The following is a 17,376-nucleotide window of genomic DNA, read 5'->3' on the forward strand; positions in this document are numbered from 1 at the left end:
GCAGAAGTGAGAAGGGTGCCTGTGTGTGAAAGCCTGTGAACACCTGCATGGGCTCCCACTACAGGGCCTTCACTTAAAAAGAAATAAACAAATGGGTAACAGTATTGGAAATACAATATGGCCCAAGAATACCCATAAAAGTGAACACGCGCATGCGAAGAGAAAAACTTTCAGCAAAAAATAATAGTATTTGAAAATTTCAGAGGGTTTTAGTGGGGGATGGAAGGTGTTTTGGAATGCTTAGGATGGAGCACAGGGCCTCATGGGTGCTTTAAACAGTCTCCCACTATGCTTCATCCTCCAGTCCATGAAGGGTAATTTTCTTCATTTTAATATCAGTGTTTTAAGTATAAATAAAACTTGGTCTGCCTGTTCCATCCAACTGTTTTACCAAAAGGTGTCAGGGTTGCTCTAACAAACACTAAGCAGTGGACATAATTTTAAGGCTGTACATTTAAAATTATTTGCTGTGAGGCGAAGTGCTTCTGCACCAGAACTGTTGATGTGTTTCAGTTTGTCACATTTCTTCTGGGGGCTAGACCCTGAGTCTGTGTGAGTCTTGCCAGAGATCCGCTTAGCCCAGGGAAACTGCTTGCTTGCTTTTCAAATCAGGTAATATCCCACTTACCACCAAGGCGTTAAATGTGAATGTGATGAACATTTGCTATATACACATGTTTTGTAGGATTTTCTACTGATTTTTTTTTAACACAAACCAAAACTTTTCACAAAAATTAATTAACTAATTAATTAATTACTATGATCTGACTATTTATACTTAATTCTAACTTGATTCTTCTGTTAGTAATTGTGGTCTGGCCTTCCAGAGACATGCACATGGAGGAATACCAGATCAAGAGAATCGGCTCACTCTTTCAGCTGCTGACTCAGTACCTCTCTGCTATTGGATCACAGTACACATTATCAGCTGGGGAATTGTCTTCATTTAATTGTCCCTTAAATTTGTAAAACTGCTTCAATTTTTGTTACTATTTTCTGTGTAATTACAGATAGCAGTTGCCAGCAGTAACTTAGCAGCAGTTATTGTTGACAGTTTGCTTAAACTGTTGTTCAGCAGAGAGCTTGTACTTTCAGGTGATTTATAGCTACATGTCCTTTTGTCATTAATCTGAATGACTGCATTTTATTAGAATAAATAAAATAGAGTATCATGGGAACCAATCCCATATCTTACTAAAGATATTTAGTAAGGAAATTAACAAATTTCACAATTGAGATGATAATAGTCATGTTGAAAGCAGACGTTTAGAACTGACCACAGTATGTGATGTCTTCTCTTGAGGTCTCTTTGAGCTAATGCACTATGTGGTGTTGTAGGTCTTGGGAAATGTTCTTGTCACTGTCAGCAGAAGTGGGCAGGGGCTCCATGGAGGTGCTGAGTGGCAAGGGTTCAACTTGATTTGGAAGATTGCAGTTTGACCTCAGTTTCACTTGTATCCTTCCTCTTTCCCAGTTTCATCCGGCTGGGGAGAAATGCCCAGTGTGCACTCCAAGGCTGAGAACTCATGGGGAGAGCCGTCCTCCCCATCTCCCCTGGTCGACAACGGCACAGCAGCGTGGGGGAAGCCTCCTAGCAGTGGCAGTGGATGGGATCACCCTGCTGAGCCAGTGGTGCCATTTGGAAGAGCCAGCGCTCCTGCTGCTGCCCCAGCCCTGTGCAAACCAGGTAAGATAAGCCTTCTGCTTGCCTGGACCTGGCAGTTAAGAAACTGTTTGTGTGGTTGTGGAGACAAATCAGTAAGATTATTTGATGTGCAAGTATAAGGACCCTGAGTTCAAATATCCAGCATCTATATAAAAAGCCAGGCATGACTATACATGTCTCAAAAAATAAAATCCACAGAAAATTCCTTTTTATAATATCCATAATGCTCTAAAATCTGGCACTTTTGAATAACAACATGACACTCTGAGTAAGATTATTTGATGTGCAAGTATAAGGACCCTCTGAGTAGAAAATTGCACATTTTATGTCATATGTTCTATCAGTCAAATTCTAGGCAGGCTAAAAATGACATGTTTACAAAGGAAAGAAAGGGTTGTCTCTCACAGCTCTAAGGCTGCGGGGCTCCTGAGCACAGCGCTCATCAGCAAAAGCTTCTGGCGTATAGCAACATGGCAGTGGACACCACACATCACCTAATGCTCTGTAGAATCACCAGGCTGAGCTGGGCATGCTACCACATGGCTTTAATCCCATCAAAAACACAAGAATCTGAGGCCAGTCTGGTCTACATAGCGAGTTCTTGGACAGGCAATCAGGACTATGGAGAGGGACCCTGTCTCAAAATTATTATTATTGTTACTACTATTACGGCTACCAGGCTGTAGCTCAATGGCAAACTATTTGCCTGTGGTCCTGATACCAAAAAAAAAAAAACAGAAACAAAAACACAGAAAAGCTGGGCAGTAGGGGGCACAAGCCTTTAATCCTCGGGCCAGAGCAAGTAGTTCCAGAACAGCCAAGGCTACACAGAGAAACCCTATCTCAAAACAAAACAAAAACCAAAACCTAAAAATTCCCTTCATGTGCTGGACCTGTAATTTTGCCTAGCTTGCACAAGACTACCTGAACTCAACCTCCAGAACTACAGATAATAAATGGAATTTCCGTCAGGAAATATATGTAAATTATATACAAAATATAAATGACTTTCGTGTTTCTAGTCCCTAACATAGCCTATTCTATAATCTGAAACATTTCTGTTAACAAGCATTACAGTAATAGACATTCACCTGTCTGTACCATTTTATACACACCCATATGAATTCATTTCACCAAACAAGATGAATAAATGATGTCATTGTGTTCTTCTTGGGAGTAGGATGTGAAAGTATAGTATTCTGATGTTTCTTGCTTTGCTTTTATCTTGAAAATAAAATCTCCAAGTCTGTAGTTAAAAAACAACTTGAGGAGCTGAAGAGATGGCTCAGAGCACTGACTATTCTTCCAGAGGTCCTTAGTTCAATTTCCTGAAACCACATGGTGGCTCACAGCCATTTGTTAATGAGATTTGGTACCCTCTTCTGGCATACAGACATACAAAGAGGCAGAACGTTGTATATGTAATAAATAAATCTTAAAAAAAAAAAAAACTTGAGCAGAAATGAGTATAGGCTGCAGTTTGGTGGTAGAAGACTTGCTTAGTATGTTACCAGGCCCTGGGTTACATCCCATTACTGAAAAAGACCACAAATAAAAACAGTAAAATAACTATTTCCATGGCTGCAAAAATCATTCTATTTTCTTTGCTTGTTGTTAGATATATGTTCTAGATTGATTGATTGGTTAGTTGACTGCCTGATTGATTGATTGGTTGATTGATTGATTGATTGATTGATTGATTTGAGACAGGGTCTCACTATGTAGGCCTGGCTGGCCTGGAACTTACTCTGTAGATTGAGCTGGCTCACATTCAACAGACATCTTCCTGCCTCTGCCCGCCATGAGTTGGGATTAAAAGTATACCACCAAGTCCAGCTCTGTCCTGGAATCTTAAAGGGCATCTTTTTTTGTATTTTACTGCTTTGCTAAAAGTGGATATTTGTTTCATATTGTCACTGTTCTAGAAATATTTATTCCACTCTAGTTAATTTTTGTTAAAAATGTAGGGGAAAAGAAAATTCTGGATGTTGAGATGTATGTGTTGTTTTGAAGTAGGATATCACTTTGAGCTTTTGTTCTCAGTCCCAAATTGTTGGTATTTCTTTATTTCTTTTTTTAAAAAAATGTTTATTTTTATTTCTGTTGGTGAGTATGTGTCTGTGTGTGCAGGTGATCTCAGAGGCCAGGAAAGAGAGGTGTATCTCCTGGAGCTGCTGTTAATTATATTGCTGTTGTAAGCACCGACGTGGGTGCTAGAAAGCAGACTCAGGTCCTCTGGAAGCCAGGAAGCCCTCTTCCTGCTGAGCCTCTTTCCAGCCTTCAGTTTTAGCACCTTAAACAGCCTGCTACTGCCTGAACTTCAGCCTAGTTCTTCTAAGAAGTAAACAGTGTGCGGCAACTCTGAAACCTAAATAAATAAATAGAAGCTATTTAAAAAAAAAAAAGAGGAGGAAATAACATCTTGAACAGAAAATTTAGTAGGCTGGTTCTGATCTCTATCTTGAGTGTGGACATCTTCTTGACCGCTGTTAGAAAAGCAGGCAGCTGAGCTTCCCAGACCTGCTTCCTGTAATGTGATCCCTGTGTCTTCCTGACTCCTGCCTGTTGCCAGGTGTGAGAGCACTGGCCCAGATGAAATACCACCCAGGGTTTTCTCTGGCTGAGACGTGAGACCTGAAAAGAAGGTCAGTGACCTTGTGGGGAGTTCACATTTGAGTGGCATTTGTGAGAGATCAGTACACTGCCCCCCTCCGGTTGCTCCAGGACTTATTTTTAGAATCCCTGTGTATCCAGCTGGTGTATAGTTGGTTGAGGAAGTTTGGAGCAGCACAGCTGGATTTTAAACATTACACTTTATCTGTGCCTTTCCAAGAGAAAAGTAATAGCTAAAAGGTAGATAACATAGTTCTGGTTTTCACCATCCCTGTTGTGTCAGGTGACACAGGTTTCTTCTCAGAACAGGTGAGTCTGACAAGTTCCTATCTGCTCTCTTCCAGCTTCCAAATCTATGCAAGAAGGCTGGGGCAATGGTGGGGACGAAATGAACCTGGGCACCAGCCAGTGGGAGGATGAGGATGGGGACATGTGGAATAACGCTGCCTCTCAAGAAAGCAGCTCATCCTGCAGCTCCTGGAGCAATGCCTCAAAAAAAGGACTTCAGAAGGTAGGCACTGCTGGAGAGGCCTGGCGGCCAGTGGGCCTGTAACTGTAGACTAGGCAGATACAGTGAATGGTACAGAGATAGATTCGCTCCCAGGTAATCTTGGGACTCTAATCCTTTCTGTAAATTGGAAAGATTAAAAATATTTTCCTATTAATAAAATTTTGTTCTTTCAGTTATTTTGGGGGGGGCGAAGGTGGTGTGTGGATTGCAGCAAAATCATAAAGCATGCACATAACTGATAGCACCCTAATTATAAGTCAAAAGAGAGGGAGAATGTAGGGGGAAATGCCATTTATATGATAAAGAAGGTTCATCTCCCTGATACATAAAAGTATCCAATATTCTAATGAAAATGAGCAAAGAGTGTAAAAATGATCAGATGATAAAGTACTGCCCAACGTTTAAGAGGGTGGCCATCCCTACTCAGAGAAAACCACTTGAGCCAATAGTGAGAGGTGCTGGGATGGAGAAATGGCTCAGTGGTTAAGAAGAGCATTGCCTGCTCTTCTAAAGGTCCTGAGTTCAATTCCGGCAACCACATGGTGGCTCACAACCATCTGTAATGAGATCTGGTGCCCCCTTCTGGCCTCCAGACATACATGCAGACAGAATATTGTATACATGATAGATAGATGGATGGATGGATGGATGTTTTTTAAAAACATAGCAAAAAAATACTGAGAAGTTCCATTTTTCATCTCTGACTAAGAAAAATCCAGAGGTCAACTAAACACCCTTGGGAGCTGGGCTACCCATTGACCGTGGGCTCAATCCTCAAAACGGAATACAGAAGTAAATGAAATACAAGCTTATCTGTTGTCCAGACTGTCGGACATCAGTTCTCACTGCACCTTGCTGGCAGTTGTACACTAATGTCACCTGCACATTGACATAGCACTGCCATTTGTCATGGGCATTTGTAGTTCTTTTGTAAGATTGTTGTCATCAAAAAATGAAAATGAGCCGGGCGGTGGTGGCGCACGCCTTTAATCCCAGCACTCGGGAGGCAGAGGCAGGCGGATCTCTGTGAGTTCGAGGCCAGCCTGGTCTACAAGAGCTAGTTCCAGGACAGGAACCAAAAGCTACAGAGAAACCCTGTCTCGAAAAATCAAAAAAAAAAAAAATGAAAATGAATGTGTTAGTACAGCAGCGAGTTGGACTCTGTGCATTCTAACATGAGGAACCAAATGCTTGATGAATATGTACTTAAGAAAATATCAGCAAGCAACATCATTGAGAGAAAAAGCAAGGTACAGAACATACATAAAAACATACATAGCATGGACCACTGACCTGTGGTGAAATGAATGAAGGAATGGTTGTGTATACCTGAAGCTGCTTCTGCACAATGGTCCACGTTTCCTGTTCTCGGAAATCTTCAAAGGAGAGACTTCTTGGAGAGATCAGGCTCTAAGCAGATGAGATAGTATGGAAAGATACCTTTTCTCTGTACCCCTTTTCTAATTAGGAATTATGAATGTGTTATTTTTTAAAAATAGAGTTTTTTAAAACATTCATGATAAGGGGTGATTGCAGACATGAAGAAAAGCTGTTTTACAGTGGGGCTGGGGAATCCAGTTGCCATGGGACCAGAAATCCCCAAGTAGTAAACTGCTGTGATAGGATCTGACCCTGGCAGCATGCTGTCCAAGTAAACTGCCTGTTAGGGAACAGAACGCCTCCTGGCTGCTGCAGCTGCGCGTTCTACTGTGGAGTTACAACAGCCTCCATGGTGAAAGAGTGGCGGTACACACCTGTAACCCAGCACTCAGGCAATGAAGACAAGAAAGATCAAGAATTCAAGGTCATTCTCAGCTATAAAGCAAGTTTAAGACCGGCTTGGGCTACGTGAGACCCTGTCTGAAAAGGAAGAAGGGAGAAAAGAAAAGACCTTTAGAGGGAAAGGAAATAGGAATGGAGAGAGCAAACATGGTGAAACAAGTTCTTCACAAGAAGGGTAGGGTTTTTAAATTTGGTTTTGTTTGGTATTGGGGAGAATACTTAGGCACTGATCATCTTGTGTACCTAGTTCTCATGGCACCCTTTGTGTCCCCTGCCTCTGGGCTGCTGTCTTTTCTTTGAGGTTGGTTTTTTCTCTTTTTTCTTTAACATCTTACTTCTTACTTCTTTCCTCTCACCTGAGGGCCAGAATATGGATGAGAATGGGTAGTTAATAAGGCCCACAGGCTTGTTCTTCCTTTGTTTTGTGCTCTTTTGTTCCCTGGAACAAGGGTAAAAACCATGTAATCTTTAGTAGACTTCACATAGCACAGCGCTTAGCAACATTCCCTGTGACCAATGGAAATAATACATTTTGTGATGAAACATAATTTTATAAAAAGGGGAATAATTACCCTGCTTTTCGTTAGTCCATAAATGCCGTGCGTTAACCAGTCTGTAGATGCAGCTACAGTTTCCCATGGTGCTCACTACGAGATAATGCTGGACTCTGAAGAGCACAACAAAGTTCACTGTTCACTCACAAGGTTCTGTGGCTGCAGTCACTGAATTGGGGCTGTCACCCAGTTAATGTGGCACATCAAAAGTAACTCTTGTCCTCTCCCCTTGTCCCTTCTCTTCCAGGGCATGAAGACACCTGGCAAGCAGGATGAGGCCTGGATCATGAGCCGACTGATCAAACAACTCACAGACATGGGCTTCCCGGTAACTGGCATCTTGATATCCTTCCCATTCTCCAAGTGGGTGGCCTGAAAGCGTTCCCTAGCCAGTCTGTGGTGTGTGATGAGGCAGGGATGCTTGCAGGATGAAGTTACTATCTAATTATTTAGTTACGACGTTCCCTTTGGCCTAGGCCATGAGTGGAGCAAAGAATCACGCAATTTCCATCAAGAATATCTTTTTCTAAATAAAAGACTATGTATGATTTGTAATTTCCATGGACTTAGACAATTTCATATTTTCTTAAAATTTATAATTACATGGGAGTTAATTCTTTTATGTAGTAAATAAAAAGGTCCAGTTAGAAACTGAGTACTAAGTTAAAGCATCATGCCTCCCCACGGCATCCTAACAAATTGTTCCCGAGTTTCCAGTATGTAGACAGAACTAAGATATCCCAGATGTCCCCTGAAGAAATACCTCATGCCTCTCAGTCCCTCAGGTCAAGTGATGACAGTCCAGATAGCAAACCATTGCCCCCATTCCACGCTTAAACCCTTCACGTGCCTTCTTCCAAATCCCTGCTCAGTGAGTATTCATCGCTCAGTCATTCCTGTGTCTAAAAAAGAATAGGTCCAGAATGGCCTCATGCCTTACACTAGTACTGTATAAGCTGAGACGAGACATTCCCCTGTGGGACAGCCTCTCTCTAGAAGGGCCAGAAAATATTGTAGGAGTTGTAGCATGCCCCACCCTTATCCCCAGCAACATTGGTTTTCTTTTTTTGATTCTTTTTAAGATTTTTTTCCCAATGTTTAAATTATTGTTTAATTTATGTACATGTGTGTGAGCCTATATGAGTTTATGAGCCTACAAAGGCCAGTAGTAGATATGGGATCCCCTGGAACTGGAGTAACAGTAGATTGTGAGCCATCTTGTGGGTGTTAGGAATTGAACTCAGGTCCTCTGCAAGAACAGTAAGGTCTCTTAACCTCTGACCCACCTCTCCAGCCCTTATTTTCATGTATGCCTTTGGAGGTCAGGAAGGTCCTACATTTCCTGGAGCTGGAACTAGACTGCTGCAGGCTACTGTTGGGGGGGTGCTCTGGAGGAGCAGCAGTGCTCTCATGTGTATGTATGTGTGTTTGCTTGTGGGTTTGTATGTATGCATGCAGTGCCTACAGAAGCCAGAAAAGTGTCAGATCTCGTAGAACTGGAGTTGTCAATGGCACTTGTGAGCCACCCAGTGTGGTGCTGGGAAATGAACTGTGATTCTTTGTAAGAACAAGCTCTTGGGGCTGAGAGATGGCTCAGAGGTTAAGAGCACTGCCTGCTCTTCCAAAGGTCCTGAGTTCAATTCCCAGCAACCACATGGTGGCCCACAACCATTTGTAATGAGATCTGGTGCCCTCTTCTGGCCTGCAGGAATACATGCAGACAAATACTGTATACTTAATAAATAAATAAATAGTTTAAAAAAAAATTAAAAAAAAAAAAAAAAAAGAACAAGCTCTTAACTGCTGAACCATTTCTCTAACACCTAGCAAGCAACTCTGATTTTCTTCAGACATCCGTCTGTACTGATGGAATGACAGTTACCAGTGTGAATCTGATTGCTTTCTTGTTTCTTGAACAAAAGTTTGGTTGATGGAGACTGGCACTGATGATATACAAAAGGTTGATGTTAACGTAGGTCCTGGCACTCAAATTGACAGATAAGACCTGCATGTGAGGTCACAGCTCTGTAATCCTGCTGAGTTGTCACTGCTCGATGCTATACAGAAGCAAGTGTAGGGGTGCTTACAGAGTTTTCTAGGATTCCGCATTTTATTTCTAGCATGTTAAATAAAAGCTTTCTTTCTTTTTGAGACAAGATCCCACTGTGTAGGCCAGCTTTAAATGCATAGAAATCTGTCTGCTGAGATTAAAGGCGTATGCTGGCAATCCCCAACTCATATAAGTTCTTGACTCTCCAATCTAGATTCAGTACAGTCATTTTTAGCTACAAGTGTTTTCTGTTTACAAGTCCCATCACGGTAACACTCAGGAGACAGAAGGAAAGTCTACACCGTAGAGTTCCAGGCCAGCCAATGAGACTGTCCCTTTTTTGTTTTGTTCTGGTTTTGTGTGTGTGTGTGTGTGTGAGAGAGAGAGAGAGAGAGAGACAGAGACAGAGACAGAGACAGGGTCTCACTATGTCTCTGTGGGTAGCCTGAAACTTGTATAGATGAGGCTGGTCTCAAACTCACAAAGATCTGTCTGTCTCTGCCTCCCAGGTGGTAGAATTTAGAGGCATGTGCCGCCACACCTTGATGAGACCCTATCTTAAAAAAAAAAAAAAACTGTCTCTGACTTCAACTGCAGAGAAAAACATTTCCAATTCTAAAAGCTAGTATTGGTAGGTGCTTTCTCCATTAAGAGTGCTGAGCTGTTCAGAGCTACTCTGGTTGTCTGTCTGTGCACCACTAACAAAAGCTCTGCTTCACCCCCAGAGAGAGCCAGCTGAAGAGGCCTTGAAGAGCAACAGTATGAACCTTGACCAGGCCATGAGTAAGTAACAGGTGCCTCTTGGGAAGTTTTGCTTTGTAGAACCATTTGCTTATAGTCATGGTTAAACTTGAAAACAAATCCAGGGTCCAGGGAAAGAGCAACAACAGAATGCACCAATCATAGGGCGAGTGTTTGGGGCCAGGTGAGCTATAGAGACAGTATGCTGTGTTGGCAGCTATTTACCTTTGGTTCATGTTTATATTAGCTAACTCTTGTTGCTGTAACAAAAACAGCTTAAAGGGAGGAATTACTTCTGTTGGCTAACAGTTTCAGGAAATTCAGTCCTTTGCATTTGGACAAAACCATCATGTTAACAGAAACATGTGAACAACCTTCTTTACTTCCTATAGGCAAGAAGGAGTGAGGAGTACAGGAAAGGACCTGAGAAAGACATAGCTCCAAGAACACACACACTAGTTATCTGGGCATTTTCCAATAATGTTGTCATATTATGTATGAATCCACAGAGGAAGTAATGTATTCTTCATCTTAGATCATCCCTGAAACCACTCTCAGAGGCACACCGAGATTTGCTGTGCTAATATAAGCATTCTCAGTCTGGAACAGGTGGTGTTCAGCTGCATTGTGAGCTGCTGACATGCCAGGCCAGACTGAACACACCCATCTATCCTTGGCCTGGAGGAGACACCATGTCACAAGTACCAGTCAGGAACAAGCAATCTATTCTTAAGCTACCAAAAGGTTAATGTTTATCAGTTTTCTGTAAAATATTGTCTATTTTTAGTTGGATGTGGTAGCATATGTTTTTAATCCTAGCACTCAGGAGGGGCAGAGGCAGGCAGATCTCTATCAGAGTTACTGGTGAGACCCTGTCTCAAAAAAAAGAAAAAAAAAAGTAAAAAGATATATATAGTCTACATTTTTAGTATGTTAATAGCAAACTTTATTGTTACTGATATTTCACTGTAACATAATTTCATAGCAGACTTATAAAAAAGATCCCACATCACAAATATCACTAAGAGATTTCACACATTTCTGGGCAGAACATGTAGTTCTGGGGCCCCCCAGTGTTGATACCTGACGTTTTCCCCTTACCTACTAGTCCAGAAAGGAGAGCCATCATCACATAAGCATGAAACTGCATGAAGGCAACATGTGCTCAGGTTAGACCCTTAACGCCTCGAACACTACAACTATGAAGGCAACGTTTGCTCAGGTTAGACATTGGCTGCCTCCGAACACTACAACACTAACAGGTCATCTTCTCCTGACCATGCTCAGTCTATGCTTTGTAAAATGTCAAAGTCTGTAAATACGCTGCATTTTTTCTTCATACATTATAAATGTGGCAGTTTGGAGAGTTTTAGTTCTTCATGAGCTAAAGAAGGGATGAACCTGACATACTGATTCCAAGTTTGGCAACCTTCAGCAAATTGGCACCTGAGATTAAATGTGAGGGCATAGATTCCCCAGAGTTGTGGAATCTCATCCCCATAAGCCAGCCAGTGTCCCAGATAAAGCTAGGAAGACCCACACATTCCTTGGGATCCTGAGATTTCTGTAGCTATGAAGAGACACCATGTCCATACCAGTTCCTATAAAGGAAAAAATTTAGTTGGGGTGGCTTACATTTCAGAGGTTTAGTCCATTATCATTAGCATAGTATGACATGGCAGCATACATGCAAACATGGTACTGGAGGAGCCGAGAGTTCTACATCTTGATATGCAGGCAGCAAGAAGTGATCTGTCTCTCTGGGCATGGTTTGAGCATATATGGGACCTCAAAGCCCATCTCCACAGTGACACACTTCCTCCAATAAGACCACACCTACTCTAACATAGCCATTCCTCCTAATAATGCCATTCCCTTTGGGAGCCATTTTCTTTCAAACCACCCCAGCTGGTAAGCACCAAGGCCTGGTAGGATCCCAAAGAAGAGTCCAGCAGCCAGGGACAGCACACTACCTGCTTTTGCATAGCCAGTAGTTTCACTGGTAGCAACCAGGACTGCGTAGCCCAAGCCAGAATAATGTAAAGGCATCAGTGCACCACTGCCGTCCACGTTATCCAGTCATTCTCAAGACCAGATCAGGTCTGCACCCAGTACTGAAGTCGGAGCGCAGAGGCCTGTGCTGGAGGACAAGGGAAAGAGCAGACAACCTATATTTTTATATTCCTGGCAATTACATTTTCTAAAGCCGTGACTAGCATTTCCTTAGCCAATACAAAGCCCTCTTTTGGGGTAAACCAGGGAGGCCCCCACAAAGCCTATTAGCCATAGCTACCCTTGTTTTATGCGTGTTTATGTTTCAGACACTTTATTTAACATGTTTTTGTAATGAAATGTGAGTTAATTAGGATATAGTATCTCCTGACCGTGGGGTAATGTGGCTGTGATGGGTTTTTTGTTGTTGTTTGGTTTGATTTTGTTTTTTGGTTTTTTGTTTTGTACTCAGACTACAGCTGTACTGCCCATTATCCATGTTTTTTAATTGTGTAGATGTATGAAGTGTCTGTGAACACATGCAATGGTACATGTGTGGAGGTCAGAAGACAGTTTTTGTGGAGTCACTTCTCTCCTTCAACTTTTACTCGGATTCTGGGGATCAAACTCAGGTCAACACATGTGCATAGTAAGCTCCTTTACTGCTGAGCGTGTTGCCAGTGTCACTACACCTGCCTGTTTGTTCATCTGTCAGTAGCCCATGCTGTGGATGGTAACCTCAGACACTGAAACCATTTTCCTCTGCTTCCCTCTGATATTGTTGTTAACACTGAACGCAAAATCCACAATGTTCAGCTCACGTCTGAAAGAAAATGACCTGGCGCATGCACTTTCTCTGCAAGGCACAGCTAGCTTTCCTGTGTTAGGGTCACCACATAGTGCTACATTAGGGAGTAGTTTTAATTCCAGAATCAACAAACACACTCAGATGTACCAGAGTTGCTTTTCAGTGTCAGGTCCAACAAGGAGGCAGCGCGCTGACTTGTCCACCTGAATTGGACCTTGTCAACCTGAATTGGACCTTGTCAACAAAGTCAAGTTTTCTGCCCACCTACAGGGGTCCACAAGTGACCATAAACATGATACAATGAGTGAGTACAGAACTCATGAATGAGAGAGACAGGCAGTAGCACATTTATATAAAAATGCCAATTCGTGTTGTGCATAGTGTAGTAAGGCAGGGAGACCAGGCAAGTAGAAGCAGTCACGTACCCGCTTAGACGTGGATACTACAGTTAAAGTAACCCAGACACAGCTCACCAGGCCAAGAGCTCCCTTACAGCTAGCAGCGATGATGTGGGGGTTCACTCAAGTCATACCATTGGGAAGGCCCTTGAGAATGGTAGCTTGGAGAAAGGAAGCAAGTATATTGAAGACCTGGGAAGCAGGGGAAGTTTATCCTGAGGAAGAGAGTGATAGATGACTGAGCTTCCTAGGGACTGGCAGAGGGCACTGTGGCTAGAGTGGACAGGAGCAGGGCCCGCAGGGCCCAATCATAGGTGTGCAGGGTGGTCGTGGGGCTGGGGAGCAGCTCAGGCTCATGATGCCTCTGCTCCTTGCTGGCAACCAAGGGGCCACCTCCTTCCTGAACCCATCGCCACCACCAATCCTGTGCTCCTTTGTTTTCAGCGTTGCTCTCTATATGTTGTACCCCAGGCGCTCTGCTGGAAAAGAAGGTGGATATGGACAAACGTGCACTGGGAATGACCGACTACAATGGAATGGTCACCAAACCCCTCGGCTGCCGCCCACCAATCTCCAAAGAGTCTTCCATGGACCGCCCCACCTTCCTTGACAAGGTATGGATCTAGGCGTCTGTCTTGTGTCTGCCTTCAACAAGAAGTCATTTTATTTGAGCTGTGTCCTTAAAGCCAGTTAGATGGGAAGTTAAGACATTTAAGTGGATTTTCCTCAGTTTTCCTAACATGTAAGAGTGTTTAACTCAGAGGTACTGTTGTATTACACGTGCTATCATAAGGCCTGAAGAGTGATGGAATTGAAAACTGGCTCTTTTTATTACTAATAAACTTGACAATTATCTATTCTGTTATGTAGATACGTAGCAGGTTTAACCTTAGAAAAGAAGTGGTAGATTTGGTTGGGTAACCCTTCTTGCCAGTGGCCACATTAAGTACCCATGAGAAACTCCCAGGGTGTTTTCAATCCAGTCAAAGCTCTGTCCCCCTTTAGTATTATCATGGGAGGATGTCCGTGCTTCAAAGTGGTATGATCCCAAAAGGAGAATACCTCACATTTAATTCAACTTAAATATTGAATCCTGAAAATAAAACTGAAGCAAGAAAAGTATTTTTTTTTTTTTTAAAAATGAGGCTTGGTGGCACTAGTAACCCCAGCTACTCAAAAAACTGAGGCAGGAGGATCTCAAGTTCAAAGACACCTTATATTATGAACAAGACCTTGCTTCCAAGTAAAGGGGGACTTTGTGGGAGTGTTAGCTTAGGGGTAGAGTCTGTGCCTCACTGGCACTGGAGTCCAAATCCCAACTGAGTTCTCTTCTCTGAGGGGCCCTTGACACCCTGACGGGACTTGCTGTTCCCAGAGTCTCCTCATGCTACTCACAGGCAGATGAGCTGTGGCAGGCATGGTCAGAGCATATTTACACTAAAAATTACTTGTTTATCTGAAACTTCAAATTATTGGCTGGTCTCAAACTCATTATCCTCCTGGCTCAGCCTCAGGGTGCTGAGATTCTATATGTGTACTATATTAATTTTTATTTGCTGAATCTGGAAGTGTAATTGGGAACTGAGCTCTTTAAGGTGTGGAGTAGCCTGCAGGTTGGTTGAGCTGTTAGACGAGATGTTAGGTTTGCAGAGCGGGGCACTTCAGTGTAACCTCAGAGAAGCTAAAGTGTGGAGGTGGGATTTGGGCCCCCTAGGGACCTGTGCTCTTGGAGTCTGTTCCTCCCTCTCCAGCCAGACCAGGGCGGTGGGTAACATGGAGAGAACGTGAGAAGCTAAAATGTGTGTTTGTCAGTATCTGAGCAACAACAGTGTCTTAATCCTGTTTCTCTCTTTCTTTCCCTTCTTCCTTTTGCCCATGTCCTCCATTTCCTCATTATCTACACATTTTTTATCGTTCAATTTTTTATCCATCCATCCCTTCCTCACTATTTCCGTGGGAAACTGTTGGTGCTCTGCGTGCTGGTGGGCACCGCACACAGCTCACCCTTTCTTTCTCCAATCAGGATGGCGGCCTCGTGGAAGAGCCCACGACTTCACCGTTTTTGCCTTCCCCAAGCCTGAAGCTCCCCCTTTCCAACAGTGCACTCCCCAGTCAGGCCCTGGGTGGGATTGCCTCAGGGCTGGGCATGCAAAACTTGAACTCTTCTAGACAGGTAAGGCTGTTGGGAAAGAGTGGGCAGTGTCTGCATTCATTCTCCTGACTTTTTTAAACTATTAGAGAATAAACTATTGTTTTCAGGTGATGCTCGGATATTAAGACATGAGGGAATAGGGAAACAACTCAAATGCCCTTAGGACTGCCCTTGGCGTGCTCAGGGAAGCTCAGAACTGAGTGGCAATTCCTGGAATTTAGCTACTCCATAGGAATGATTCAGGATTGTTTTGACACTGGACTAAAGTGTATTTGAGTTCCTGTCTGCACTCAGAACTAACTTGGTACTGGATAAAGTGCCGGTGTGTTACCAAGTCTTCACCATGGGGCCTCTCCCCAGATACGGGACGTCTGTGAGCTTAGCAGAGCTCCTGGCTGTCTTGTGTTGTATGTGAGAAAGGAACTGAGAGAACCGAGTGCCTGCTAAGAAGCTAAGCAGTCCCTAGAGTATCTGTGGTCCCTGAAAGATTGTCATGGACCTGTCGGCTCTTAGCAGCTCCTTGGTGAAGGTTAGTGACAAGTCTGAACCCTAGAAACCCACTCTCTCAGGGCAAAGCACAGGCATAGCAAACTGTTGCCTAGTCCCTCTCAGTCGACTTTCCAACAAAGACAGCCATCCTGCTCCAACCTGTCAGCCAGGTGGCTCATGCTGCAGTATGCAGAACACACGCCAATGATATTCATTGTATTGGATAACAGGTTAACTCTCTGACTCTGCTAACTGATCCGGCCTTGGGGTTTGTTGAAGTAACTGAACGGCCACATTTCCCATTGAAATAGACTCCTCCTCCACCTGTTTCACCATGATCACTGCACTTTGTGCCTGACTGAACACAGGGAGTTCATAGGGAAGGGAGTGTGTCACGCAGTCCACGTCTTATTACTGTTATTTTTGAAACATTCTTAATTATCTCTTTAACTGATAGCCTTGTTTGGAGACGCTTTAAGATGCACTGATATGTGTGTGTCCTATGATTTAAAATCATAGCTTCCTAGGCTGATTTTTCATCCTCTATAACCTGTACAAATTGCACTCATTCAGAGTGCAGTTAAGGATCAGGTTGAAGGAGTGGGAAACAGAAAAAAATTGGCATTCATGGTGTGAAACCTATTGTTTCACCCTTCCCCAGCCTACCTACCCCTAAAAGCTGTTCTGTCTCCTGCAGATCCCGAGTGGCAATCTGGGTGTGTTTGGCAATAGCGGAGCAGCACAAGCCAGGACCATGCAGCAGCCGCCAGTGCAGCCTCTTAATTCCTCCCAGCCCAGCCTCCGTGCTCAAGTGCCTCAGTTTCTATCCCCTCAGGTCTGACCCAATAAACTCTGCACGCTGTGCTTGGTTTAAGGAGATTACTGTGATAACCTGATGGTATGCTTGGTTTAAGGAGATTACTGTGATAACCTGATGGTATGCTTGGGCCATTGGGAATGCAAAGACAAGCAAACTGCTGTTGGCATGGGACATCAAGAAGAGGCCACCAGGACAGCCATGACAGCCAGGACAGAAGTGCTTTAGTGAGATGACAGTTGGGATTATATATTAGAATGCACTGCATTGGTGTGGTGCACTTGGAAGGCAGAGTAGGGTTGGGAGGGTGGGGAGGCAGAGCAGGGGGGGTGTCTCTTGAGTTCGAGGCCAGCCTGGTCTACAGATCGAGTTCCAGGACAGCCAGGGTTACACAGAAACCCTGTCTCGAAAAGAAAAATGAGTGTTTGCTGTAGATTGGTAATTATGTTTACTATTTACTAGCTGGTCCTTTTTGCCTGGTGAGATTTTTTTTTTCTTTTGGAGGGGGATTTGTTTGTTGTTTTCATGATATATGTCCTAGTTAGAGTTGTCATTGCTGAGATGAAACACCCTAACCAAAAGCAAGTTGGGGAGAAAAGGGATTATTTGACTTACACTTCCACATCACTGTTGATGATTGAAAGAAGTCAGTGTAGAAACCTGGAGGCAGGAGTTGATACAGAGACCATGGAGGGGTGCTGCTTGCCATGCTCAGCCTACTCATCCAGGACTACCAGCCCAGGAGTGGCACAACCCACCATGGCCTGGGTTCTCCTTTTCCCATCAATCACTAATGGAAAATG

At 43.4% G+C, this 17,376-nt stretch overlaps 1 protein-coding gene and 1 pseudogene across 5 annotated transcripts in view; one reads left to right on the top strand and one right to left on the bottom strand.

The window, feature by feature from the left end:
• Tnrc6c (trinucleotide repeat containing adaptor 6C) overlaps positions 1 to 17,376 on the top strand; it is a 107,209-nt gene that overhangs the window by 70,622 nt on the left and 19,211 nt on the right. For 2 of the 5 annotated variants that reach the window (XM_075990217.1, XM_075990216.1), the window contains 7 exons: positions 1,475 to 1,687; positions 4,624 to 4,790; positions 7,374 to 7,454; positions 9,902 to 9,959; positions 13,560 to 13,729; positions 15,115 to 15,288; positions 16,454 to 16,591. In XM_075990217.1, the coding sequence (XP_075846332.1) occupies positions 1,475 to 1,687; positions 4,624 to 4,790; positions 7,374 to 7,454; positions 9,902 to 9,959; positions 13,560 to 13,729; positions 15,115 to 15,288; positions 16,454 to 16,591 (1,001 nt within the window). The remainder of the gene's footprint in view (positions 1 to 1,474; positions 1,688 to 4,623; positions 4,791 to 7,373; positions 7,455 to 9,901; positions 9,960 to 13,559; positions 13,730 to 15,114; positions 15,289 to 16,453; positions 16,592 to 17,376) is intronic. The other 3 variants (XM_075990218.1, XM_075990219.1, XM_075990220.1) reach the window with 3 other exon arrangements.
• Positions 11,271 to 12,056, bottom strand: LOC142859816 (transmembrane protein 14C-like; annotated as a pseudogene).

The sequence above is a fragment of the Microtus pennsylvanicus genome, chromosome 11, assembly GCF_037038515.1.
Source record: "Microtus pennsylvanicus isolate mMicPen1 chromosome 11, mMicPen1.hap1, whole genome shotgun sequence".
In the NCBI taxonomy this organism is placed as follows: Eukaryota; Metazoa; Chordata; class Mammalia; order Rodentia; family Cricetidae; genus Microtus; species Microtus pennsylvanicus.